The 27,860-nt window shown below is 39.1% G+C and overlaps 2 protein-coding genes across 3 annotated transcripts in view; both read left to right on the top strand.

Moving 5' to 3' along the window:
• The window catches only part of arid3a (AT-rich interaction domain 3A), a 47,474-nt gene extending 33,891 nt beyond the window's left edge, over nucleotides 1-13,583 (top strand). The window contains exons 4-9 of one of the 2 annotated variants that reach the window (XM_087783457.1): nucleotides 4,701-4,773; nucleotides 7,353-7,536; nucleotides 7,829-8,076; nucleotides 9,438-9,722; nucleotides 10,505-10,594; nucleotides 11,547-13,583. In XM_087783457.1, the coding sequence (XP_087639583.1) occupies nucleotides 4,701-4,773; nucleotides 7,353-7,536; nucleotides 7,829-8,076; nucleotides 9,438-9,722; nucleotides 10,505-10,594; nucleotides 11,547-11,701 (1,035 nt within the window). In that variant the 3' untranslated portion in view covers nucleotides 11,702-13,583. Of the gene's footprint in view, nucleotides 1-4,700; nucleotides 4,774-7,352; nucleotides 7,537-7,828; nucleotides 8,077-9,434; nucleotides 9,723-10,504; nucleotides 10,595-11,546 lie in introns of both variants that reach the window. The other variant, XM_087783456.1, reaches the window with a different exon arrangement.
• Nucleotides 13,584-16,989: 3,406 nt separating this feature from the next.
• Nucleotides 16,990-26,213, top strand: ctdspl3 (CTD (carboxy-terminal domain, RNA polymerase II, polypeptide A) small phosphatase like 3). Its single transcript, XM_087782449.1, has 11 exons — nucleotides 16,990-17,261; nucleotides 19,985-20,114; nucleotides 21,157-21,291; nucleotides 21,594-21,708; nucleotides 21,794-21,905; nucleotides 22,874-22,960; nucleotides 23,035-23,097; nucleotides 23,223-23,302; nucleotides 24,845-24,971; nucleotides 25,044-25,139; nucleotides 25,891-26,213. The coding sequence occupies exons 1-11, from the start codon at nucleotides 17,133-17,135 to the stop codon at nucleotides 25,954-25,956; spliced, it is 1,140 nt and encodes a 379-aa protein (XP_087638575.1). The 5' UTR covers nucleotides 16,990-17,132; the 3' UTR covers nucleotides 25,957-26,213.
• Nucleotides 26,214-27,860: the final 1,647 nt, after the last annotated feature.

Genomic DNA, 27,860 nt, shown 5'->3' with positions numbered 1-27,860 from the left:
TCAGGCAGGAGGGAATAAAGAAGGCGGGGGGGTGGGGATGGGAGGAAGGGGGTAATTTCCAAGATTTATGGCGCGGCACTTCACGAAATGCATGCATCCTGTAATTAAACCCCCCCCCAACTAGTCTCCAGCAGGCATGTACATTAGGAGGAACCCCCACCAGTACTCTCCAGCACTGCCCCCCCCCCCACCCCCCCCAGCACCACCTCCCGGGGCCCCTCCCTTCCACCAGATAATAAGATCTTATGGCAGCTCTGAGTCTCTAATGAGGGCTGAATGCCACAATGAGGGCCAGTCTGTTAGTGGTTAGAGGCCACGACTGTCACCGTGTACAAGCTTTTCATTTCCTCTGGGTGGGGGGGCGCTCGCTGGCAGAGGGGAAGTCAGTCCTGCTCACACTTCATTCCTGAGCTCCAAGTGATGGATTGTCACGAGCAAAACCTCTCGCTAGTTTGAAAAGCATCCCATCTTGATAGAACATTTGAGAGAACAGAATTTGAACGGGCAACTTGAAGGGCAACTATTATGAAAACCCAAATCTCCTCATGACAGTGTTTTGAAGTTATTACTTTTTAAAGTTTGAAATCCAAGCGAACGAGAGGTTACGAGAGCGGAGTCCATTAAGACGTAATACTGGCTTCACTCCTCCTCCAGCCAGCTGTAATTACGCCCGCTTTGTTTATACAACAAATCCCTTTGGAGGTGGATACTTCCGGGTATTAATGACGCGCAGTGACAAACCCTGATGTTTGACCGATCACGGTGATGAAGACACTGAATCAGGATACAGCGTCCTCACTAGACAACATTTTATTTTAACTACATTATTAATGTAAATTACTTGTTACATTAGTGGATTTATTTTTAATAGATTTGCTAAAGACACTTTACGGACATCCTCTATGGCAACAGTATATTTTTAATTTACTGGCACTACTATTACCTTTGTATTCTTAATCTTTGAATTGCAGTGCTCTATATTTTAAATTATATTTTTCTTAACATTCCTTGTTATTTTTGTGAACACTTTTATCTATTAAATGGCATGTTATCTGATATTTCATTCCACACTTTTCTTTGTTGTCTCCATGCAAGAAATTGATTTGATTCAATCCTTCAATCCTGTGCAGTATTTTCTGCCTGAAGTCAAAAACATCTGAATTTCTTTCAGAGAAATCCAACAGCTGGTCTATAAACATGATGTTTTAATGCTTGCAGTTGGTAATGAATAATATAAAATCATTTTTGAAGTACTGATAAATATTCAAAAATTATATTATATATAAACATTCAATGTTTGGGAAGATATTCAAGAACAGAAATCGTTGAGCGACAGCCAACGTTTATTTAACCTGTACGATAATAAACTACAATGGAAGAAAGACAACAAACTTTTTACCTACACAAACGTTAGAAAGATATACCGTTTCTGTTCAATTCCGGTTTCCATGGGTATTATTTAGCGACAACACCAACATGAAACCATCACTGATGCCTCGGGCGCTCGTTTTACTTGACAATAATTACCCTCTTGAATTAATTAGTATATAGCAAATATTTGTAGGCTCAAATTTATATATTTATACTTTTTAAGTTTGAAATCTAAGCAAACAAGAGGTGACAAGAGAGGAGTCCATAATTACTTAATAATACGTAAGTAAATAAGTAATTATTTGTAAAGCGCCTTTATCAGACCAGGGTCACAAAGCGCTTGAACAATTAAAAACCCTACACAATGAAAAATACATACAAATTTAAAAAAGGTCATGACGACGTAGAGACAAACACAGCAGCTGCCAAGAAAATTAGGAGAAAGCCTGCACAAATAAAAGTGTCCTAAGATGTTCTTGAAGGAGTCAGTAGATCATCAAACACAGAGATCGTCCCAAAGCTTAGGAGCAACAGTCTGGAAGGATTTCTATCCTCTGGTCCTGAAGCGTGTTCAGGAACCATCAGTAGATTCTGATCTACAGACCTCAGAGCCCGAGCTGGGGCGTAAGGCTGGATCAGATCACTTCAGGCGGAAAATATTGCACAGGATTGATTAAAATCAATTGTTCCATGAGACAACAAAGAAATGTGTGGATATAAAAGATATAAACAATAAGGAATGTTAACAAAAATATCATTTAAAATATGTAACACTACAATTCAAAGATTAAGAATACAAAGGTAATAGTAGTGCCAGTAATTCAAAAATGTACTGTTGCCATAGAGAGTGTCCATAAAGTGCCTTTAGCAAATCTATTAAAAATAATTTAACTAATATAAAAATAAATACTTTTTTTTTTTTACATTATTTACGTAATAAAACCATTTTATTTCATTTTGTGATATCTTGTGTGACTTTTTTTTATCATTTCAGAATTGAAATTCAAAATGTCCATGATTGACAAGTACAATAAATAAACCTGTTTAAGATACATTTGTATTTGTCACACTTACACTTACGACTGATGATAAGGTTAAGTCAGTACTTGGGTAACTTAGGTCAGTCTGTCAAACTGAGCCTGAGAAACCTGGGTGTTGTATTTGACAAAGACATGTCTCTTGTTCAATCGACACTGCAGAAAACTGACCAGAAACTGTTTCAACTGAGAAAAATCTCTAAATTTAGGAAAATGATGACAACAACACAATCTGGAGCTTGTAATCCATGTGTTTGTTTCTTCTCGACTGGACTATTGTAACAGTTTGTTTTCATGTCTGAACAAGAAGGATCTGTCTCGCCTGCAGTTGATTCAGAACTCTGCAGCGAGAATTCTGAGCCGCTCTAGTAGAAGAACTCACATTTTTCCGATCCTTAAAACTCTTCACTGGCTTCCAGTTTCTTTCAGGATCCACTTTAAAATTCTGGTTCTTACTTTCAGATCTATTCACATCTGAATTTAATATCCTATGCTGACAAGATTCCAGACAAGAAATCAAACAGCTGGTCTATAAACTGATAAATATTGAAATATTAAATATAAACATTCAATGTTTGGGGAAGATATTAGAGAACAGAAATCATTGAGCGACAGCCAACGTTTATTTAACCTGCACGATAATGAACTACTAATGAAGAAAGACGTCAAACTTTTAACCTACGCTAACGTTAGAAAGATAAAAGGTTTCTGTTCAATTCCGGTTTCCAGCAGATCTGATGCGTTTTATTTAGCGACAACACCAACATGAAACCATCACTGATGCCTCAGGCGCTCGTTTTATTTGACAATAATTACCCTCTTAAATTAATTAGTATGTAGCAAATATTTGCCGTCTCAAATTTATATATTTATATTTATACACAACCAATAATGACTTCAGGTGCTTATAATTGTTCTGCTTTTGAATGCTGCACACTCTTCTGACGGGTGGAATAATTCCGCCCTGAATTAGTCAAAGCATTACATTTCCCCCCCAAGGGTCGCATTAGTTTATTAGTTAAGTGTCAAGCGTTTAATATTCTGATCGGCGCTTTTATACTCCTGTGAAAGTGTGGCGCTCATGAGATCAGAGTGAAATTATTAGAGATATATTACTGGAGATATTTCTGATTGATAGTGAACAACTGTTTATCTAAATCAGAAGTTAAAACGTTTATTTTTTTAATTGTTTAATCACAGATTATAATAGTTTGGTCGCCGTCAGAGTCGTGTCGTTTTCCTCCGACCTCTTTTATATTATAACAAACGTCCTCTATTCTACAAACATGACGCTGATGACAGTAAACGTTCACATAATCCCCTGAGATTAAATGGATGGATATCGATAACGTCGCTACACCTCTGTACGGTATCTCCTCATTACTCGAGGAACACCGTGTCATTTTATTCCACTGGTAAAAAGGGGAGCTGGAAAAACAAGCGGTGTCTCAATGGCCTGCCTGTGCTCCCCCGAGTGGGCGCCCCACTTTTTACTGCTAACTTTCACTGAACTTTCCAGAGCCCGGGGCCCGGCCGGCAGCTGGACCCACATCGGGTTCTCATCAAGCCAGGCTGCGTTTTCCTAAAAAAAAAAAAAAATAATGTCTGTTTTTCTGTCATCCCTCCGCACGATCAAAAGGGTCGCCTTCTCACGGTTGAACTTTCACCCCGATTTGTGTTCGCCGGTCGTCTGTGGCTTTCTGATTAGGAAAAGTTTCAGCGTTGGTCTCGAACAAACTTCATATCTCGCCCTCGCAGCTCCAGCGTCCTCCGGCCACTTACGGCCGACCATATGATTATAGATGAACCGCCATCTTGATGACTGATGATTAATAATGTCCTGTTGGCAGAACGCAATCCCACAATGCAATGCGAAAGATCTGGTTGTTAAGAGCACTAATTTGTCTGATTTGTGTTTCTGGTAAAAATACGTTTTGTTTGCCAGTGGATAGAAAATGTTTCCACATGGCAGAAGTTTGTTGTGTATTCTTTGATCTTGAGCTCTTGATGGAAGAGATTCTTAAATCAAGGAGAGACTCGGAATGAAAAGCTGATCCTGGAAGTTAAAGAGGTTGAAGCTGAGAAGTCTTAGTGTGTTCTGGTGGTCTCCTTTATAAAGTGTACTGGACTTGTCCAAATGGGAGGAGGCCCCTGGGCAGACCTAGGGTCCCTTTAGATACTCAAGAGTATAAGCGCTAACTGTCCACGTACTTAATGTGGTTTTGGTTCTTAACTCCGACTTAAGTGATTCTATGTGTATTTTAGTCTCATCTGTCGTTCTTTCTCTTTCAGCTTTATGAACTGGACGGAGACCCAAAGAGAAAAGAGTTCCTGGACGATCTTTTCAGCTTCATGCAAAAACGAGGTAACTTCTTCCATCCATCCATCCATTATATCATCTATACCATCTTTAAAGAGCAACTTAGTATCTGTCTGTTTGTACAAAACTCTCTTTTCATTGAAATATTGACATTAGAAAATTATCATAAGCTCCGCCCACTGAAAACACTTTTTTCTGGGGTTAAATCTTGTTTCCCATAACCACGCCCACTCTGCGGTGATTGGTCAGGCATGGAGGTTTGTCACTGCGCTTCATCCAGCCCGGAAGTCTCCACCTCCTAGGGACTCGTTGTATAAACAAAGCGGGCGAGATTACAGCTGGCTGGAGGAGGAGTGAAGCCATTATTACGTCATAATTTCACTCTTGTAACCTCTCGTTCGCCCAGATTTCAGAGCAACTTTATGAAGTAATAAATTCAAAACGTGGTCATGATGAGGGACTTACTGCATCTTGGGGAGGAACATTTAAATGTGTGAGGGGAGTTGAAGTTTCACATTAGTTGCCCTTTAAAAAAAATGTTTTATTACAATTATAATGGGTTTTTTTTGTTTAAGAACTTTATTTTCCTTTATTTCATTCTGTCGCTGTCAAAAAAAGGTATTTTTAAGATCGTTTTTACAGGATATAATGTTAAAATTAAACATAAATATAAATGCTATACGATTAAATAATAGTTAAAGGCCTATTATGCTTGTTAATATGGGTTTATATATATATATATACAGTATATATATATATAAAAATCTATCGATGTCTTTCATTGAATGCTGTGATGAGGCAAGGATCCATCAACCGTCTTATCTGGTCATATTACATCTCGTGGTGGGATCGGGAGACTCTGCCCCTAATAGCTGTACGTGGAGTACGATCTCCCACCGTCTCTCTCTGACATCCAACACAGAGCTGTGTGCTCGTCTTTCACTGTGTTGGGTGGGGTCTTCATTCACTTTAGTGATGATTGCTTTATGGTCATGAAGCCCATCCTGGTTCCCAGGCTATAACTAGAATGAACATGTCGTATCAATGCCTGGGAATGGATTGGTTTACCTCCCCGTCCTCCTGCTCGTCCACCCGACCCTCCTCCCTCAACACACACACACACAAACATTGACCCAGGCTAAGCATGTTGCGAGCAAACAGCACATTGAGTAAGCAGGTCCTTATTGTTCGCACATCACTGTCCCGAAAAAAAAGAAAAGCATATTTCAACAAGTCCGGTCGTAGTCGACGAGTCATCAATCTCTCCGTCTTAAAACCCCCCCATTATGACGGCTGACTCATCAGTGACGAAGATCCTCCGGCCCGACGACGGATGTGCGAGAGAACAGATGTGTTTTCTCAAGAGAGACTCCAGGTTGATGTTTTTACTGCCACCGGTTTTCATCGGTGGGCGGGTCAAGCTCTCCGCTCTGCGGGTGTGAGGGCGCCCTCTGCAGGTGGCCATGGTAAAGACACATTCTATATGCTTTGAGAACCAATATAATTCTCAAGAATTTACTTTTATAAGACCCTTTGTGCGACCATTGAGATGTTTGGTGAGTCTTTTTAAAATATGTATTTCTTGCGATGGTAATAGAACTCAGAAAAATGAACAAGAACAAACGGCACCTCCTTATAAAAATAGTGACGTGTCGATGAAGCTTCATGAAGCAGTGTCATATTTTTCAGGACAGTAGGGGGCGCCCTCAGCTTAAATGATAGAATAGCTTTTCAAATCAATAGATTATAGAGCAAAGAGTGACATATAGTGGACTTAGAAAAAAATATCACACTGTTTTATGAAGCTTTATCAATACATCACTGAATATAAGCATCTACTGCACCAGTAGTGGGAAATTAAAATTCCCCAGGGGCCATATTTTATACATTGACTGTTAGGGGCCGTCAAGCAAAAATGAAGGAGCAGGAAGCGGAAACAATAATGGGAACACTTTTGCTTTACAGAAACAGATATAATAAAATCAAGCTATATCTGCAAAAATAATCAATTTTATTGTATCGTATATGCTTTTTATCTGATATTAAAACATCACTTAATATTCACTTAAATCATAGTCTTTGTGCCAGGCAACAAAATAACAAAAATCGAGGGCACAACTCCCTAAATAAAAAAAGTATAAATTATCAATGAAATTTACATTTTGGTTTTCACTCTATATATGAATACAGATTATGCCAAAATAGAATCTTTTGTCCAATAGTAAGAAAGTTATTTTTATTTGTAAAGCGCTTTTCACAGACCAGAATTTTAAAATGTATCCTATGCAGAGTTTTAAGGAGTTAAGAAGTTCTTCTACTAGAGCGGCTTAGAATTCTCGCTGCAGCAGCGGCTCCAAGAAAATTTGGAAAAAGCCTGCCCAAAGAAATCGGTCTTAAGATGCTTCTTGAAGGAGTCAGTAGATCATCAAACACAGAGATGGTTCCAAAGCTTAGGAGCAACAGTCTGGAAGGATTTCTCTCCTCTGGTCCAGAAGCGTGTTCAGCTTTCTTAGAAACCGCCTTTATATTTTTTCAATTCTTATTGTTGGTCCAGTCACACTGGCCATTTTCATGAAGTTCTTTGCGAGAAAATCAAGTAAAAAGTCTTGTCTTTTTTTCCACAGGAACTCCAGTGAATCGTATCCCCATCATGGCCAAGCAGGTGCTGGACCTGTACATGCTCTACAGGCTGGTGACGGAGAAGGGCGGCCTGGTGGAAGTCATCAACAAGAAGCTGTGGAGAGAGATCACCAAAGGACTCAACCTGCCTACCTCAATCACCAGTGCAGCCTTCACCCTCCGCACACAGTGAGTTCCTCTCGACGTTGTTGCAGTTGTCGCGCTCGTAATCACTTTTGTCCGGCTCCTTCTCCCCCGACGCGTGGCTCCCCTGCGATCGAATGTCAAAAGAACATTCTAAGGTCGACTCGGGTCTTAAGCCGCTAACTGCGTTTGTCACTCGGCGCCACATTCCCGGCTCCTGATTAGAGGAGATATCATCTGACGGGGAACATTTGTTCGCAACCTTTTTTGTCCTTTCTGGCGCGTGACACACCAGTGAGTCGCGTGATGACAACCTGATCCCTGTGGTCCCCCTCAGATACATGAAGTACCTGTACCCCTACGAATGTGACAAGAGGGGTCTGAGCAACCCCAACGAGCTTCAGGCCGCCATCGACAGCAACCGCCGAGAGGGAAGACGCCAGAGCTTCGGGAGCTCTCTCTTCACCTACTCGCCCAACGGCACGCCCACCATGCTGTCCTCGCCCAAGCTGCCGCCGTCCTCCATGGCGCTGACCATCGGCACCAACGGCTCCTCGCTAGCCCCCATCCAGAAGATCAAGAAAGGTGAGTCAACACAGCTGAAAGAGCGAGAAAATGGAAATTAAATAGTTGAACTTTTCCTGATAAAATATTTTCATATTCGTTTTATTCCATTTTTAAGTAATAAGTGTAGCGGGTTTATTAAAATAGCTTTTTTTCATTAAAATACATCCTTAAAATATACCATTTTGTGGATTTTTCTATACTTGTGCTCCTAGAAAAAAATGTGTGGATTTTTTTTCCATGAGTCTAAGGTGAACCTATAGCTATGACTGAGTATCGTTTAAAAATTTTCGATACCTTTTAAATACTGGTTTCATGAGATAAATTCTTAAGAAAAGAGAAAAGAAAAAAAGGTGGTAAAACATGGTACAAATCTTGAGTTGGTTCATTTCCTCTCCAATTATTTTCTTACAGAAAACAATAAAAAACAAACAATTTCCAGTGCAAACATGTGACAAATCAATGATGTTTCCTGCCTTTGTCACAGTTTTTCTTCAGAAAAATCCACACGTTATCAAGTCTCGATCACACGTTGATACCGAATCTCGAATCATGTTTCATTTGGTTCTGCGAAATAACCAAAGTCAGAAATCCAGCCTTACCTATAAGCAGTATTTTATCCTTTTTTTGTCCCGGTCAACAGTGGTAGATTTGGTTGGCCTTTGGAAATTACTTTGTGAAATGATAAAAATCTGCATCCAGATCACCTTATAGTCATACAGATTTTTTTAAAAGTCCCCAACATATGTTACATATACGCACAGAAATCCATGATAAGAAAACAACACAGAAATCCAATTTAATGGCTGTATTTTAATAGGAAAAACCCCTTAATTGGATTTTTTTTATATAAATCTGCTACTCGTATTTAAAAAGGAAAGTGTAAGTTTTTCAGTTTACCATTTTGTGTTTCACATTTGTGAACCGAATGAACGGTCAACGGACCTTTTATAGTTCAGTCAATATTGCCCATACATGGAATGGATCGTTTCATTTTGGAGACATTACTGCCACCTGCTGTCTGATTGAGCTCATCGCTACAATTTCAGAATCTTTCAGAAAGCTTTTCTTTCTTCCCAACTGCTTTTCCGATCATGAATATTGTTAAATTAATTTCAGTAACTATTTATTGAAATGCCATTTTATGGTAATAATTGTATTTTAATCTATTGTGTTTTATTTAATTAATCTCTTTTTATCATTCTTGTTATTTACTTATTATATGCTATAATTACACCACAAAAAATTCCATTGTTTACAACAAACTTTTCAGATTTTCTGATTCAAATGAAGATATAAATCTTGTATTTTCCAGATAAATAAAGTTTTCTCAATTCTAAAACATCTCCCCTTTTCTTCCTCTCCGGGGTCTTCTCAAGAAGAAGGGGGTCAGCCTTTCCCGGGCCTCGGCATGGCTCGCCTACCGGCCGGAGCCCTGGCCGGTCACTCGGTGGCGGCGGTGCAGGCGGCCGCCGCTCAGGCGGCGATGGCGGCTCAGGTGGCGGCGCTGGAACAGCTGAGGGACAAGCTGGAGGCCGGGGAACCTCCGGAGAAGAAGATGGCGCTGCCGGCCGAGGAGCATCACCGACTGCTGCAGAGAGCGCTGCAGCACAACCTGCTGGCCATGACCGCGCAGATGCCCATGAACGTGCGCATCAGCAACCAAGGTACCGGCGTCCATTTCGAACTTATAAACCCCTTCAGTAAATAGTGTGTGTTCCATTACATCTGCACACATGTCAGTTGACAAGAGCCGTCGTTGTGTGTTGACCACAAACCACCGTCTGCACCTGTCGCGTAACTCTATATAGATCCTATAGTGGCATGAAGACATACATGTTGGGAACGTGACAGATGGCATGCGCCCTTTTTTTTTCCCAGCATTGCCGTTTTTAACCGGTTCACACCTGTTTGTGTTTTATTTTCTCGGTTGTTCAGGATTATAACGAGATTACCTGCTCCAGTCACGTGTCAATTAAAAAAACAATAACTTCTGAAAAAGAAAAAAAAAAGGATTATTTTTACTTTTAACTGGTTCCTTTTCTTCTCGTACGAAATATGTTGCCCCTAGAGGTGTTAAACTGCAATCACATGCACTTCCATGTGGTCATGAGTCGCACTCATTGCAATTGAATACAAAGGTTATATTTTTAACTTCAACTGTGGCAGTGCATCATGGGATTTTTAGTGGTTGGAGTGATTTGTATTTTGTGTAGATTAATAACATCATTAAATTAAGGCAAGTATATGTTTACAGTGCTTTCAAGAAGACCAGACCTGAACAAAGTGTTGCTATATATATTTTCATTTTATTTTATGTATATATATACTTAAGATATTCATGAAAAAATCACATATTTCCATATATAAAATATATATTTTATATAAAATATATCCACTTTATACACATCTTAAATTTCAAGTATATAAACCATATTCATTCCTGCAGATGCGCGGCAGGACTCGGCCATGAACCTCACCACCAACGGCACGAGCAGCATCAGCATGTCGGTGGAGCTCAACGGAGTCATGTACACTGGTGAGTCTGATTTATTGGTCAACAGTTCAACAGGGGAATCGTTAAAGATCCTTGTAAAATAAAGAGGAAGCCGAGGTCTCGCGGAGGGAAGACGGTCACTGGAGGATGTTGACTTTGTTAAGTACACATGTGGAGGAGAAACCATGAGGATGTTTTACTAGAATGTGTTAAATATGAACCCCATAACTCAAATTAAACAATGACTTTTAAATGGATGTTACTTCAGGTTCGCTTTTTACTTCTAAGTCAAGGATACGCGGTTACAAAAAAGCCTGTAGCGTCTCTTTTGCTAAGCTAAGTGAGGCTAAACAAACCTCTTCACTCACTTTTCACTCTTTTTTTTAATAGTTATAACAATTCTGATCAGGGATTCAACAATGTGAAGCTTAAAGCTTGGAATCAAATTAATTGTGTTAAATATTAACAAAAAGTTCAGTTTTTTTGTATTGTATGAATTATTTATTTATTAACTTCTAATTTGTATAACTTTCTTTACTTTATTAAAAATAAACGGTTTAAATATCTGGTTTATATTGTTATTATTATTGTTATTATGTGCTCACTGTTACTTTGAATTAATCAGATTCAATGGACGACAAGGGTATTTTACGATGGGTTAATATACATTTATTTGTCAATGAAATAATCCGATTTTCTGCTCGTTTGTATACAATTATATAATAAACGAGGGTGTTAATAGTCTGAAAACATGATTATTCTTTTACTAAAACACTATTTAAATATGTATTACGCACGTGTTTGATATTATTCATTGTGTATTCTTTTATTTTTTCTTAATAGTAGTTACTTTTACTGGATAATATGTAAAATGTTATATACAGTATATTTGTTTGAATTTTCATCTATAAGTCAGCGAATAACTAAGAGGATCTTAAACTCATCCTTGCGGTCACAACATGTCTTTAATCGGCGACGTCTCTTCTTGTCGCAGGTGTTCTTTTCGCTCAGGCAGCCGGCGGGGCAGCTTCTTCCGCCGCCTCCGTCTCCAACAAGATGGCGAGCAGTCGCGTCGCTCCGCATCCTCTGCAGCCGCATTCCCAGCAGCTCAACACACCTACCTCGACCCCCAGCAACCCTTTGTCTTAACAAGCCGCCACCTTCCTTTTCTAAACAATCTATGCCAAAAAAAAAAAGAAAAGAAAAAAAGAAGAAGAAGAGAAGAAGAACGGTCATCCGAGTAGGAAGAAACTCACTTGAAACACACTCAGGTTTTCTCTCACTAACTCACCTCTTTTGTTCTTCCTAGCCAAAGTGATTTTAGACAGAGTTTTAGAGCCAGTACATGCTTGACAAATACGCTCGCTGGATTATTTATTTCTGCATCGATGGACCGTACCATGGAGGAGGTCTGGACCTCACACAGGTCATTCACTGTTACCACACACACACACACACACACACCTTCAGATTTTTTGTTTCCACTATTGTGTTTATCTTTTAAATCTTTATCAAGATCTATGTATTTACAACTCTATGGAAAGAAGGAATAGTACCTATTTTTAATCTAAGAAAAGCTTTAAGGTCACATGATCTCTATCTTAAAATATTATTGTGACACGCCGGGTCCAGTCTTCTCGCTCAGAATCGTCATATCAGATGAAATGTCACAAACGAAACTGCTGGTTGAGTGTTTAGGATGTTATAGTTCTCAGGTGTCCATCGGTTCGACGCAAAGAAAATCAATCTGCTGTGTCGCTCGACCAGGCAACCGACTCAGAGGAGAGATTATCTCGCTATTTTTAAAAAATTAAGTGTTTCTCAATCAGCTGTATAATGTCGCCTTACCGGGGCCCGATGCATGTTTGTAATGTTGGAGATGCAGAGAGTGTCCGCTAGGGGGCGCGTTTGTACGGACAATCAGGTGCCAGAGGTAACTGACGCTGGTCTGTCGCTCTTATTACGGCTACTTTTTTTTTTTTTTTCTTGAGTTTTTTGTGCTTTGCATGACGTCGTTGCTTCGTTTTTTACGGATCCAAGTGCTTCTTATGTCGTGATGAGGACCAGAGAATGTCGTTTGACCCTCGGACTGTTTTTGAGAAGGTTAAGGAAGCTTGAGGATAATCAAAAAGATTGAAGAAATCTTAACGGGATTCAAGAATCACTTTCTCTCTCTCCTGGTGATTCGTAAAAGCTAAAGTTCAAATCCATTTTCTGCCCGAAACCGGACCTGATGTTGTCTTGTAAAGTAGTCATTTCCCACAAATTAGCTTTAATAATCATGATTTGAGGCTTTTAAAATGACAGATTATTACACAAAAATGAAGATAAAATCGTTAAACTGGATCGATCTGGATCCGTTTTCTAGATGAACGAGTTCCAGCTGATGATGTTATCGCCTGATAAACGTTGAGCTGACAATCAAAAATTCAATCAATCCTGATTTAAGGATCTGCAATTTTTTATTTTTTAAGGTTCGACCCTTTCGTCGAAACTTCTCCTATAGATCTACGTCATGTATATTGTTCGCTCCGTCGACGAGAGACGCCTTTCTCTCTTTTTTGTTGTTGTGTTTATTAGTGTGTCTAACAAGGTCAGGGAAGGTCAGTGTGTGTTTATTAATGCGTGTTGGCGACAATCAGGATCACTTTTTTCAGCAACACTGTATACCTCCTCACACTCTGGCATCCCGTTCCACCGCAGTCAAAGCCGCCGTTCTACCTCAAAACAATCGGATGATTTCACTCACGGATCATGCAAAGGAAACCTCACGTCGACGGCCTCCGAGCCGTCGTTTTTTTTCTTTTCTGGAATAGTAGCAGAACAATCTGATGTCAGTGAACGCTTCACTTGGTTCTAAGGACTCAAAAGGGAACAGAGAGCAGCAGCTACAGTTGAATGGTTTTGTTTCTGCGCACAATTTTCTTTTTTTTTTCCTTGAGCTGGAGTCTCAGGTATAACGAAAGAAATTCACTGCCGGCTGTTTTTTTTTGTTTGTTGGTTTTTTTTCCCCCTCTTCCTATTATTAGTTCTCACTGTTTTTCATCTGCTTATTGAAACTTTGAAACACTAACCCGGACGACTCAAAAAGCTCCTGAAGTGGAGAAGGGATGAAGAGAATGAGCCGCATTTGAGATTGTAGGAAGACATGAGGGTTAAACGTTCTCTTTCGTCTCGGCCTCCAGAAGATGAACCTTCGCTCAGTTTTCAGTCGAGGAAGGACAAAAACATTAATTTGATTAAAAAATATATAAGCGCCACTGTTACGATTTGAGTCGAGAATACTATTCACAATACAAACGAATAATATCATCATTTTGAAGTGATTTCCTGTGAGCGAAGGTGACGCGCTTACTACGGGGTGTGTCTTTGGCGACCCCTAGAGGAAGCTTCGTCATATGCAAGACACTTCAGTCGAGGCTTTTCCACTTAGAAAAAAGTTAAATCAGCATAAAGTACAAATCCAATGCCAGGGGGGGGGGGGGGGATTATTTAATTTGTGTGTCTGTTTACGTACAACAACTCATATCACAACAAGGCTTTAAACGGAGGTGACTTGTGTCGTGATGCTGCGCCATCAGAACCCCCCGCTCGTGTCGGACCCGAGACCCCGGATCTTCCGCCTTCCTCAATGTTTTTTGTCGAGTGCACTCCTCACGTTGAAGTGTTGCTGGGATTTTTCCTCCTAAATAAATGGATACTTTTGGACAAACTCTCTCTGGGGAAAGAGCCTCGAGGGCTGGACCGTCACCACTGGTCTCACCTGCCGACAGGTGAACGGACAATGATGACGATGATGATAAAGTAACCGGATGCCTTCTGCTGTGACAATTGTATGAAATGAACCTGTATTACTACGATTCAATGAATAGAGTATATCTGAGCTTTTGAGGGCTATGGACTCACGTTTATATTGTTTGTTGGCTTTTTTTCTTCTTCTTCTTCTCCTCTTGGAAATGCTGTAGCAGCCGAGCACACAGAGATTACATCTAGATCTTATTCTTTTTTAAATCCTAGCGATGATGATGTGATGATTCTAGGGAAGCACGTGGGCTTCCTCCGACTTCAGATTTGATTCTTTGTCTCTTGAACTTCTCAGGAAAATCTACCTCTACCTCCAGTTGGATGCATTTAAACCCGCAGGGGCTCGAGTTACACTTTAGTGGGGGCATGAAGCCGGCATGAGAAGAGGCACCAAAGTACAACAAATTGACTTCCAGTGTCGAAGATTAGCCCAGTTTTCTAAAAAAGATAAGATTGAATGAAAGTATTGTGGTGTGTTTTGATCATTATTTTAAGGGGGTTTAAGTTAGAAATGCTGGTAGCGGATGAAGCTTCATGTAGCAGTGTCGTGTTGTTTAGAGGTCAGTAGGTGGCGCCACCTGTTTAAAAATGATGCAACGTTTCGTTGGATCAGTTCAGAACAAAAAGAGGTCCAGGCCGCCATCTAGTGGACTCTGAAATGATGACGCTGCGTCATGAAGCTTCGTCGCGAGACAAGTTTGGTGGATCTGGACTCTCGGGAAGATCGAGAGCGACGACACAAAAGTTCTGCTTCCAGGACCACTGTTAGCACTGTGAGTTTATGACTCCTGGTGACGTGTGCTGATTCCTCCTTTATCGATTCATGATTTTATTTTTTATTTTGTCTTGATGAGAGGGATGTTTCCCGGTAACCATGGTAACAGTGAAGTGGACAGGCAATGCGACTTTTTCTTTTGTTATTGTTTTTTTTTTTGTTTTTAAGAAGAAAAAAAGGTAAATGGCTGTTCTTGCCTATTTACTCCATACGTGTTTGTGTGAATACTTTAATTTTGATTCTGAAATTAATAAAGTACCATCTTTCTTAAATGTCAACAAAGACCTGGATGGTTTTTTTTATCACACAGATGAAAACAATTTCAATATTTTAAAATATTATTTTGATCTTAACGTAGGTTAGTTTTCTTTATACTTTAATATAAATTCATATTATGGACATTATCCCTATTATGTTTGACTTTAAACATGACATAAAAACAAGTAACCTTAATGCTTGGCAATAACATATTTGTAACTTAAATCAAAATATGTTTTAATGACAATATATTTTAAAAATAGGCCATAGATATGTAAATAATTGAGCTATATTACTCCAAATTAATTAAAGTCCCTGGTTGATAAGAGGAATTATAGATGAAAACTTGTTATTAAGAAAAGAACTATTATAAAAGTTATATACGATATATATATAATGATGATCCAATGGAAAAGGGAGAAAAACGCTCTCACTTACAGCACATAATCTCCCTCCTATAATGAAAATATACTTGTGTGTGGAATTAAAACAGTGGCAAACACAACGGTTTACACGTCTTGTTGCGACCTCTTGTGGTGAAACAGAGCGATCAACATTTTGACTCAAAAAGCCTCATCCTGCAGCCTAGAGAAGGAATTGTAACTTCATTTAAAAACCGTATTTTTTTATTTACCCAATATTTCTCAGCATCAATATGTAAACCTATTTATTTTTTTCCTTTTTGGCTTTACTGAGGTGGGGTCAAGGGGGCAGCAGCAGTGTAAAGAGACCCAGGTCACCTGAGAGACTTTTTTTTTACACTAGGTCTGGGTTGAAACGATACGCATCACGAAACATGGGACATAATACGATATTTTTTAATACTGTATGTACGGTATAAGGATATGTAGTATTGTCCAGTACTTGACTCCGGTGTTGCAGAATTTACAGACCACATGAATGGTCATGAATCGTCATTTTCACTTATTTCGAAACGAAAATATATCCAAAAACATCAGCTTTAAAAGCTGCTAGAGTCGAATGTATCCTCTCATCCTTAGTCAACGCAGGGATCTCGCAGGATTTCACTGCTTCTTTGACATTATCCAGTCCCTACATTAAAATGAACAAACATTTTTCTCTATAAAAGGAACAGATTATTTTGAAAATAATGCCAACCCTAATGTCCAACTACAGTAAAATGAACAAACATTTTTCTCTATAAAGTAAACAGATTATTTTTGAAAATAATGCCAACCCTAAGTCGACATTAAGTTGAGTAGAAAATGAGTAAAATTTGAACTAAAATTAGAATTGTTTTATTTTACATACACGTGATCCAAATATAAACCATTAAATAAAATTCAATATGTGATTTGAAAAGCAAAAATAAAAAATATTGCACACACAAAAAAACAACTTACTGTTAAATATCGATACAGTATTGTACGCAAATGCATTTTATAATGAGTTATAAACAAAGATTTGTTGACCCACATCCATGTTGTTTTTCGTTATTATTTATTTATTTTATTTATTTATTTTGGGTTACAACGTGACCTCCTGGTCACGTTAGGTTCTAGACACCGCCCCCCATCAGCGTCACCATCAGCGAACCTATCGCCCGCAGCTACACTTAAACACGCTTGATGGTTCCGGAGTGAGCGCGGACAAGCGGGGCGGTGCTTCACTGTTTCCAGCGGCGACTGAGCGGACTTTGAAAAACAACATCGCCAAAAAACCCCAGCGTGTTAAACTCGAAACCCTTTTCTGGATGATTATAATCGATTTTAAAAGCTTAAAATGAGGCTCAGATCTCAGAAAATAAAGGCGACTCTCCTGGAAACGCCAGGAAGAGGCCGCGCGTCGCCGGGCAAAGCTACACCCAGAAGAACACGCTTGTCTGTGGCTAAAAGTCCTTCACCTGAACAGGTAAGACTCGGATTATTCGTCGCTATATTCCTTTATTATCGCTCCTGAAGATAACAGTCGCTCAGTCCTCGCTAACACGTCTAAATCTGCTGTCTTTGGTTATTGTTTTGGTTAGCTATCCACTGTTAGCATTAGCTGCTAAGTGCTAACTGTTGAGCTGAATAAGTTGTACGAATACTTGATCGATCGGTTACACAATGTTTACCGTAGACATTCCATCATCGATGGACATCGATACGGATCGATATGAACAGTTGAACAGAACATATACGTCGATTCCGTTTCTTCGTGACGTGTTCACCGAATCATAATAACGACGGTGTTGTTATGACGTCTTTAATCTCCTTTGATTATATTTGTTATACTGTAGGTATAGTAAGTATAGACACATATGTGTGTGTTTTTAGTATTAAAACACGTGTGAACTGCCATCATACATGTCTGCTACCACTGAGTTTGTTTGTATGTTTTATTGTTTAATGTTAAAGGTCAACTCATGTGAAAACTCTCATCAATCACTCACATGTTTTCAAATGTTAAATGTCATTCTTTCAAAGATACAGTAAGACCCTCATCATGACCATGTTTTAAACTTTATAAAGTTACTCTGAAATCTGGGCGAATAAGAGGTTACGAGAGCCGAGTCCATTCTGACGTGTACAACGAGTCCCTTGGAGGTGGAGACTTCCGGGATTGATTATGTAAAACTGTGTTTCAGTTAAAGGAGCTTAAGGTCATTTTCTAATGTCAATGTTTAAATTAAAATAGTTTTGTACAAACAGACACTGATGGTACAATAGAGTCCAACACTTACAGTATTTGAGACACATTTAAATCAACACTTTAATTGTCCTTTAAAACATGTTCAATTTGTAGATAAAAGGAGACATTGTTAAGAAGCCTACAAGAATCCACTGTCCATTTTTTTTGTAGTTCCAGAATGTCCAGACCCAGGTCTGAAGACCAGGCAAGCAGCATTTCAAGAGAAACTAGCGAAGGGATTAGACGGTTAAAAGAAGTAGATTTTATCAGTTTATTGTGTTTTCAAAAAACAACAACTCTCGGCTCAGACCTCACAGGGTGAAAGCCTGAGCTTGTGAGCCCAGAGTGACTGTAATTCTTGTAGCATTCTGGGCCGATCTTGGTTCACACAGACGAAGAACAGGTTTGATTATCGTACGTGTTGTGCGAAGGCGGGATGCGTGCCAGGTGCTTGTCAATGCGGAGCTGTATCAGTTGGTCTTGACCACGAGCGAGACTAAACAACAGCTGGACAAGATGTTTTTCAGTCTTGACTCCAGACTCTTTCACAAATGATAGGCAAAAAAACCTCAGCAACTTGTTTACCAAGGAATGGTTGTCATTCCTTTTGCAGATATAACTTTGATCATGTTGTTGCTTAGATTCAAAGTTTTGTGACACTCCTCACCACTATGGCAAAATGACTCAAAACAAATGTGTATTTGGTGAAACGTACTCAAAAGTTTTGATTCTATTACTATAGAGTGAGACTGTGGCAGTTGATAGAAACGTGTTGTATCTTCCTGAGAGACCACAACCATCCCCCTATCGACACGTTTCAGTTCATTATCTTTTCGGACGTGCCTCTTGTCAAGATTGTGCGTTGAAAAATCCAAAGTTTTCTCTTCGACCATATTATTATAAATAAATAAATAAAACTAATACAAAACCACTACGACGTCCTTAGCACGCATAGTTCCTAATTCTGGTCCTTCTTTTCCCTGCCGCCGTAGACTGTGTGCGTTCAAACATGACCGCCGACCTGGTTTGGTTGAGGCCGCAGACGTGCATGTGAGTTCAACAGCGTTGCGTGCTGCGAGGCAGCCTTGCATTAGACAGACAGTCTTGTTACGAGTGAGATGGAGTCCCTGTAAGTAGGTCAACGCTGGCTTGCCTGTTTGCCATTCAAGTCCGCTAGAGGCTAGAGTTGTGTTTTTATTTGAATCGTTTCACATGCCCTTTCGTTTCTAAATGGCCGTTTACTGAAAGCTATTTCAGTTTTATTGTTGGTTAAACTGGTTATTTTTCTCTGTTGTCTAAGGCAGGTGGTGGTAGTGATGACTGTAAGGTTTGTTTCAGCATCATTGCTGTCATGAAATTAAAAGATAATAAACCCAACATGTTTACAATCATTCAGAAAGGTCTGCTATTGTTTAAATCATCGGACCTGAGACGGTAACATCATTAAATGTAGCTTTTAAATTGAACTCGGTAAATTATTATTTTGGCTCGGTTCAAAACGCAGCAGGGATACAGCATTCAGGTAGTCGCGTAGTTTTCAGCTCGGGCTGATCAGATTAGAACCATTACCATTACCATTGTTTTGCTCATTAAAGAAGTACTTGATCACCTTGTTAGAAAAACATTTACATACACTCAAGGGAATTCAATCATGTACATAAATTAACATGTCAGATTGGAGTAGTGGGATTCTTTATCTTACAACTTTTACATTTTCAGTAACTAAGTATATGAGCAATTGTGTTTTTGGGCAAGAAAGAAAACATTTTTTAATCTGAAAGGATCATAATACTGTAAGAAAAGTGAAATTACAACTTATTTTCATGTGTTTTATACAAGTGCAGACATGGGAACGTCTATGGCCTTAAGGTGATCTATTTTGATGACTTGATGCAGCTGAATCATGATGTTATTTGTTACTTTGTATGTATTAAAAACATCCTTTTATTGTTGTTGATCAGCCTGCAAAGGCGGTGGAGAACAAATCTCATCCCTCCGATGCCGACATTCCCACCATGGTGAGGCGGCCCCTGCTTCGTGGTCGAGGGAGGCCGATGAAGAGAGCACTTGCAGTGGATGACGGCGAGATAGGTAACGCTTCATTTATGGGTTTTCTTCAACGGAATTTGATGCAATTGTTTTGTTTTTTTTACGATTTGACTTTTCACATTACAGTGAGAAGAGGAGTTATTGGTATGTTGCATACAAACACCATAATGTTCGACCAAACAACCGAAATACTAGATTAACTTTGAGTCATGCAAAAAAGAAGCCTGGAATGGGGACGAAAGTAAAGATTTCTTTAAATGAGAATTTAAATAAGATTAACATGCATGTGTCGGTAACGTGTATCTATATTTCTTTTTACTAGCTTTTATTTTCACTTAATAAAACACAGATGTAACTATAGTATAGGTATTTTTAATTAAGTAAAATGATCATTTATTGCACAGTTGAAATATTTGAATATTACATTTAACAGTTCTTTTTCACATCCCACTTTAATGGGTATTTCCTGTTATTAGTCGATCCAACAAATGTATATTAGGTTAGGTAGAACTTTATTGATCCCTCAGGATCAATACATGCATTATTATTATTATTATTATTATTGTAGGATGGTTTAAACTGAACAACAAACAAACAACAAAAATCCCATTTTGTTTTCACAACACTGGCAACAACGTTAAATATTTCTGATTCAGAAATAAAATGGCTTTAACTCATGGGTTTATTGCCAATAAAAATAAATTCTAAATTGACTTAAAAAACACATTTATAACAATACCTTTTGACATCATTTCTTTTCTGTAATGATTTGTTTGTAATTTTGAACTTTCATGAATCTTGCAGGACAATTCTAGATATTTTAGTTATGCTTTTCACTACACAACTTTGTCTTTGTGTGTCCCCATGATGACTAATTACACAAGAAACCGACACAAAACCCTCTATTTGTAAGCATGTTTTCTTGCTCGATTACCAAGTGGCACATTATTTTTTACAGCATCGCAGTTGCACTTTTCTGACACACGGGGTCGCCAGAAACTATATTGGGAATCCTACATTGCGCCGCTTTAACGAACGATAACTGTGAATAATTACTGACCCACAATCTTCTTCCCTCGTTCAGCCTTCAATACACCAACCAAATCCATCCTGCGTCGCTCGCATGTTCTGTCTGAGATTGACCCGACGACCCCTCGCAACACCACGCCCAGAAGCCTCTTCTCGCCCATCGTGCGGTTTCTCACACCGACCAAAGAGAGTGAGTCCAACAAACACCGAGAGTTATGACAGTGATATATACTCATGAAGATTTTTTAAAAACTTGGTCAAGGTCACATGTGCATTTACTGTGCATAGTAGTACATCACATGGTTTCCTGCTCTTGTGTGGGAAGAACAGTGGGGGGGGGGGGCTCGACGCTTTGAAGCAGTTAATTTAATTGAAGTTTAGATCCTGTGCCATAAAGAAACTCCTTCTGGCATAAGTCTCACGGTAAACAACGTAGGACTATCAGATTCTTTCTTAAGTACAGTAGCATCTGTCTTCATTTTTCTCCTCCAGATATCAAGTGTAAAAGTCCGGGAAGCAACATCCTAATGAGTCCCGAGCAGGGAGTTTTCGGTTACGGCTCCGTCGACCTCCTGGTCGGAGACGACGACGATGACGTCTTCAGTCCGTGAGTTTACGAAACACAAACCGTCTTGTATGTTTTAAAGATACATCTTACTCATGTCACTTCTTCTGTTGTCATTTTGCTGTAGCTTCAACTTCATGAAAAACATTCCAACCCAGTCCCAGCACTGTCCGCCCAGACTTCGGGACATCGCCCCCAAGACCAGGAGCACACCAGAGGCCACTCTGGTCATCGACCTGGTGAGTCCAACAAGATGTCACGTGCTGGGTTGTGTTTATGTACATTTAATGGGCAACGAATGTAAGTAATTAATATTTATAGAGCGCTTTTCTACACCAGAGTCACAAAGCGCTTAAACAATAAGTAATAAAAAAATATATATATATATAATATATACTAAAAGATAATAATAATAATAAATACACACACTAAAAGGATCAAGAAAACACCAACTGACTCTCATGTTTTCAAATGTTGATGTCTTCCCACATCATGACCATGTTTTCAACTTGTTACTTTATAAAGTTTGTCTGAAATCTGGGCGAACGAGAGGTTACGAGAGCGGAGTCCATTATGACGTAATAATGGCTTCACTCCTCCTCCAGCCAGCTGTAATCATGCCCCACTTTGTTTATTCCCCTGGAGGTGGAGACTTTCTGGACTGATGACATGCAGTGACAAACCTTCATGTCATCAGAGTGGTTATGGTGAACAAGATTTAATCTCCAGAAAAACAGTGTTTTCAGTGGGCGGGGCTTAAGATCATTTTGTAATGTTAATATTTCAATGAAAAGAGTTTTGTACAAACACACACTGATGATACAATAGAGTCCAACATCTATTTAACACACTTAAAACACAAACTTTAAGAACCTTCAATGTCCACCTGAGGGCGCTATGAGGAAAGGCCACTAAATCTGTAGACCAGGGGTCTTCAAACTGTTCCACAAAGGGCTGCACTGGGTGCAGGTTTTTGTTCCAACCGACCAAGAGGACTTGTTTTAACCGAGTCAGGATTTTAGGAGTGTCATCAGTTGACGGTCAGGTGTAACTTGTTTCAGCTGACGGCTAATTGTTGTTTCTGTGCATGCGCTCGATCGGTCGGAACAAAAGCCTGCACAACTGTTTGGAGACCCCTGCATCAGTGTTGAAACATGTTTTCCTAAAACGATATTTAATGAACTGAAAGTGGCGTGTTGTCTTCCAGGAGAAGACGCTCATGTTAAGCTCACTGAACCTGCTGGAAGACGCAGAATACACTTTTCACACCAAGTTCCAGGATTATCAGTACAAGGTGAGACCTTTAAAAAAAAGGTTCAGTTGTTTTCACTTGTGTGTCTTGAAGCTCACTTGTTGCGCCACCAACAGGCCTACATGATCCTGCGACCTCATCTGATGGAGTTCCTGAAGTCTGTGGCCAAAGTCTACGAGGTGAGGGACAATCTCGTGGTTTTTTTTACGTGAAAATATTGTTTTCATTCTCAATACATGTGCTAGAAGTACTTTTGTGTCACTGTTGTGTCGCTGCATTGACGCTCCAGTTGTTGTTTTTCCAGCTGTTCGTGTACACTTGTGCTAAGAAGGAGTACGCAGAGAAGATCCTGGACATCCTGGACCCAAAGAAGAAACTGTTTCGGTGAGTCGCCCAAAACATCATCCACTTGTGATTTGTTAGTGAGTGTTGCGGCAGGAGACGCTTGAGTTTTCACAACAGTTTTAACAGTGGGGGAGGCAAACGACTTCAATCGGTATTAGATGTTTGGATAACATTTTTTAAATGATTTAACCAATATTGCCATTCAGTCTAACTACTATTCTACAAGTCATTGTATAGTTTGACCAACACAACATTTGAGTATGATAATATTAAATTAATACATTGATTGGAATCATATATTAACTTTTGAACTAGATAACACAGAACTGCATAACACGCCTTAAATAACAAATAATTATAAGTATCACACAAATTCAAGTGCGAAGGTCTAAATGAAAATAAATAACTTTTTTTTTAAAGAACAAGCCTCTTTGGCTAGTTTTTTTGCCAAAATTAGTAAATAAATGAGTCCTTAAACGCACCATCTGACAGTGATGCTTGATGGTTATTAGCCAGGCTATGCTAGCTACTAGAGGTGTCGACATCTACACATGTAAACGGTTACTCGGGCAACAAATCATAAACGTTTATAAAAATCAAAAACCCTGATACGTTTTTTTGTCTCGCGTTCATTATTTCAAAAATATAAACGTGCCTGCGACGACTCACAAGCTCTACGAACGATTGTTGATACGACAAATATTTAATTTGCATTTATTGTACTTATTAAGGGTTTAAAATATTAGTAAATACTTAAAAAATATAGAGACTCCTCACTATGGAGTGACGAAGTTATACTACAAGTAGTGACGTGTCGATGAAGCTTCATGAAACAGTGTCATATTTTTCAGAGGACAGTAGGGGGCGCCATCAGCTTAAAAATGATGTGAGGTTTCAATAGAATAGCTTTTCAAAGCAATGGATTATAGAGCAAAGAGTGACATCTAGTGGACTCAGGAGATAATGACACTGTTTCATGAAGCTTCATCGACACATCACTAACACTAACAGAAAGTATTATTACTACAGTTAGTCTCAGTGTGAAGTTTATCATCATTTTGACAGATTCAGTGCCATGTACCACATTAAATTAGGTCAAAGACAGTAAGTAAAACAAAAATAACACATATGTTGGCTATGATTTAGTAGTTATTTGAAGTGAGTCTACAAGAATAACTGCTTTTTTGTCCGACTGTAGGAAGGGATTGTTGGAGGTGTTTGAATTAAGCTATAGTAGTTCTACCGTGCAACTGTGATGGAAGGATGGCATATCATAGTGTACCTGGTTACGCCACGGTTAGAAGAAGTGATGTCGATGAAGCTTCATGAAACAGTGTTATTATTTCCTGAGTCCACTAGATGTCACTCTTTTCTCCATAATCTATTGCTTTGAAAAGCTATTCTATTGTAACCTCACTTCATTTTTAAGCTGAGGGCGCCCCCTACTGTCCTCCGAAAAATATGACACTGCTTCATGAAGCTTCATCGACACATCACTAGTTGGAAGCTTTGGTTACATGTGTTTGTTCTGAAGCCGCTCGATTTTCACCAGGAGAGATTTTCAATGTCCTTCCATTGCAGTCACCGGCTGTATCAGGACGACTGCGCCTGCGTCCTGGGACACTACATCAAGGACCTGAGCGTGATCAACCGGGACCTGGCCAAGACGGTGGTCCTGGACGACTCCCCGCACACGTACCCCTACCACGTAAGCACCCTCCCAGCGGACCTCCTCCTCCTCCTCCTCCAGTGTTGACACGAAGGCCTTGTTTACGTGCAGCTGATGAACACGATCCCCATCAAGAGCTGGTCCGGGGAATCGGACGACCGGGAGCTCCAGAAGCTGATCCCTTACATGGAGAAACTGTCGGCGGCGGTGAGTCTCACACATCCATCAGCTTTTATACTCCTCACACTGAGGAGATCAGTTCATTACGAGGCATAACATTATGACCACCTGCCTCTCACGGACTGGAAGTAAAAATGCATATTTGCTGGTCGGCTGGAGAGAAAAAACAGCTTCGATGTTCACGAGATCAAAGTCTAGACAATCCAGCGTCAATGACCTTGAGCCAAGAAGATCTGGAGAAAACTGAATTATAAGTAAGTAAGTATTTATTATTTGTATAGCGCTTTTCCAGACCAGGGTCACAAAGCGCTTAAACAATCAAAACAATATTCAATAAAGTATATACTTTAAAGATCAAGATAAAACTGATAATACAACAGGAGTTCCAGAAAATTTAAGGAAAAGCCTGAACAAATAGAAACGTCTTAAGATGTTTCTTAAAGGAGTCAGTAGATCCATCAAGCGCAAATATAGTAACGTTGGGTTCAAATCTTCAGACTCACCTGTTTGACCGCTTCTCCTTGAAACACCTCAGAAAAGCTTTGAAGGACACTTTAAAATATGATTTATTTTATCTTAACAAGCCTCATAAATGAGAGTTTTCTGAAAAAAAAAGAGTGATGTCAGAACGGTGAACGACAGACACCCCTTCGAAAAAGTTCCAGCCCATGATTTCCCTTCTCCAAGCGGCCGCAGGTCATCCTCGTATCTCCGTCCACATCTGCCGTCCTCTCTTCCTGCCCCGTCTCAACGTCCACCCTCGCCGTTGTTGTTTCAGGAGGACTTTCGGGAGGTGCTGAAGAAGAGGAAGGATCACTTCCACAGGCTGCTGTCGGAGGACTGACGTCACTCGCCGTGTTCTTCTCCTCATTCTCCACAAAACATCCCAGAGTTTCCTGGTGTCATTTAAAAAAAAAAAAAAAAGATGGCTGCTCATCATCGGCTCACCTTCTCCCTCACCTGCTCCTCTGAGCTGCTGCGTCGAGACCAAACTTGAAAACGTGTAAATATCCTTCGCTCGTAATTTATTGCACAATACTTTCCTCTTATTCCTTTTATGTTTACGTGATTTATTTTTAAGTCAATAAAGAAACGACGAGACGTCGACTCTTCCTTCTTTTAATATGTCGAGAGTGTTTTTGTGGGTAGATGTGTGTGTGTTTGTGTGTGTTGTATTTTTGCTTCGGCAGAACGGGATTTGAATTTCAGATTTACATGAACTTGTGAAATTTGCATCACTTTGGTCGTGAGAGTAAATGTGGGTCAAACCTGATGGTTTGTCGTCGTTCAAACACTCTCAGGTGAAACTTCCATTTATATTCGTGCAGGCTTTTATATTTAATTCATTATTGAAATTAGGAATTAAAATTTTCACAAAAAAAGGGGAACATCAAGATGCCTGTTTAAAATAGTGATGTGTTGATGAAGCTTCATGAAGCAGTGTCATCTTTTTCAGAGGACAGTAGGGGGCTCCTCATCCTCTTCTTCCTCCTACTTCTCCTCTTCTCACGATGCCTTTTTAAATTAGTGATGTGTCGATGAAGCTTCATGAAGCAGTGTCATATTTTTCCGAGGACAGTAGGGGGCGCCCTCATGCTTAAAAGTGATTCAATAGAATAGCTTTTCAAATCAATAGATTATAGAACAAAGAGTGACATCTAGTGGACTCAGGAGATAATGACACTGTTTCATGAAGCTTCATCGATACACTATCTTAAAATCTTTAAAATAATTTGATGAGGGTTGAAAATAAAATGACGGGTTTGCAAGTATTTCCCAGAATTGGCTCAGTACATAAACCCATATTTTAAAATTAACACATTTTTCTTTTATGTGTGTGTGTATATATATAAATATATATATATATATAGTTTTCAATTGAGTGTATTAGGAAAAGCTTAAACACAAAGGGTTCTAAGGTTCTGCTTATCTTAAGCCAAATCCTCGAGTTTAAAGGTATTTAAAAGGACATTTAATAATGCATGCGTAAGAAGTACTTAGTAAAGTACTAGTAAATATTTGTAAACAAACATAACAGCAAATGATTAAGAAATATTCTCCAAATAAAAAGTGAAGTCTGATATTTATACAATTTTATTTATGTTTAAAAGAAAAATAAAGCTTGTCTTTAGAGCTCATTTAAAATATAATTATAAATACATAAATAGCAAAAAGTCAGAGCTTGATGTTTTCAGTGTCGCTTTAAATTGTTGAAAAAAATTTTTGTTCAAAAGATTATTTTTTGTTGAATAAAGGTCCTCCTGGATCACGTTTATCTCGTTTTTATAAACATGTAATTATTGTGAAAACCTCCAGAAGAAGTTTAAAATAAAAGTCAAATCTGCACAAGACTATAGATTAATGTGACCCTCATGAGCTTTGAATGCATAGTTAGTTGTTAAGATGCGAATCTTGATTAATAAATGATCACCTGGAACTCATAGATGGTGAACAGGTAGAAAAGCAAGTTTTAAAAGGAGAAAATCCAAACCTCAATCAATATAAGGTGAGATTACCGATGAAGGAAAACCATTCCTGTATAATCACGAAGTAATGTTCTTCTCTTGCTGAGAAATAAACTTTAATGCCATTATTGGGGCTCCAATCTGTTAGACAGGGGACACCCTGGAAAACTCATCAGTCAGTGATGTATTTGTATTGAATGTAAAACTTCATGTACGATTCTAAATGGTGTCTAACGAGGTCACATCCTGCATTAACCTCAGAGCCTTTTTCTAGAGTAAATAT

Source organism: Callionymus lyra, chromosome 2, assembly GCF_982586985.1.
Source record: "Callionymus lyra chromosome 2, fCalLyr1.hap1.1, whole genome shotgun sequence".
In the NCBI taxonomy this organism is placed as follows: domain Eukaryota; kingdom Metazoa; phylum Chordata; class Actinopteri; order Syngnathiformes; family Callionymidae; genus Callionymus; species Callionymus lyra.
Note: the sequence above shows the minus strand (reverse complement) of the source record. Positions and strands in the feature narration are given on the sequence as shown.

What these genes read in the sequence shown, in the direction of transcription:
- ctdspl3 (XM_087782449.1), top strand. Translation starts at nt 17,133, where the DNA reads ATGAGGCTCAGATCTCAGAAAATAAAGGCGACTCTCCTGGAAACGCCA. An exon ending in AGTGGATGACGGCGAGATAG is followed by an intron (nt 20,115 to 21,156) that starts GTAACGCTTCAT and finishes TCCCTCGTTCAG; the next exon opens with CCTTCAATACACCAACCAAA. An exon ending in GACGATGACGTCTTCAGTCC is followed by an intron (nt 21,709 to 21,793) that starts GTGAGTTTACGA and finishes ATTTTGCTGTAG; the next exon opens with CTTCAACTTCATGAAAAACA.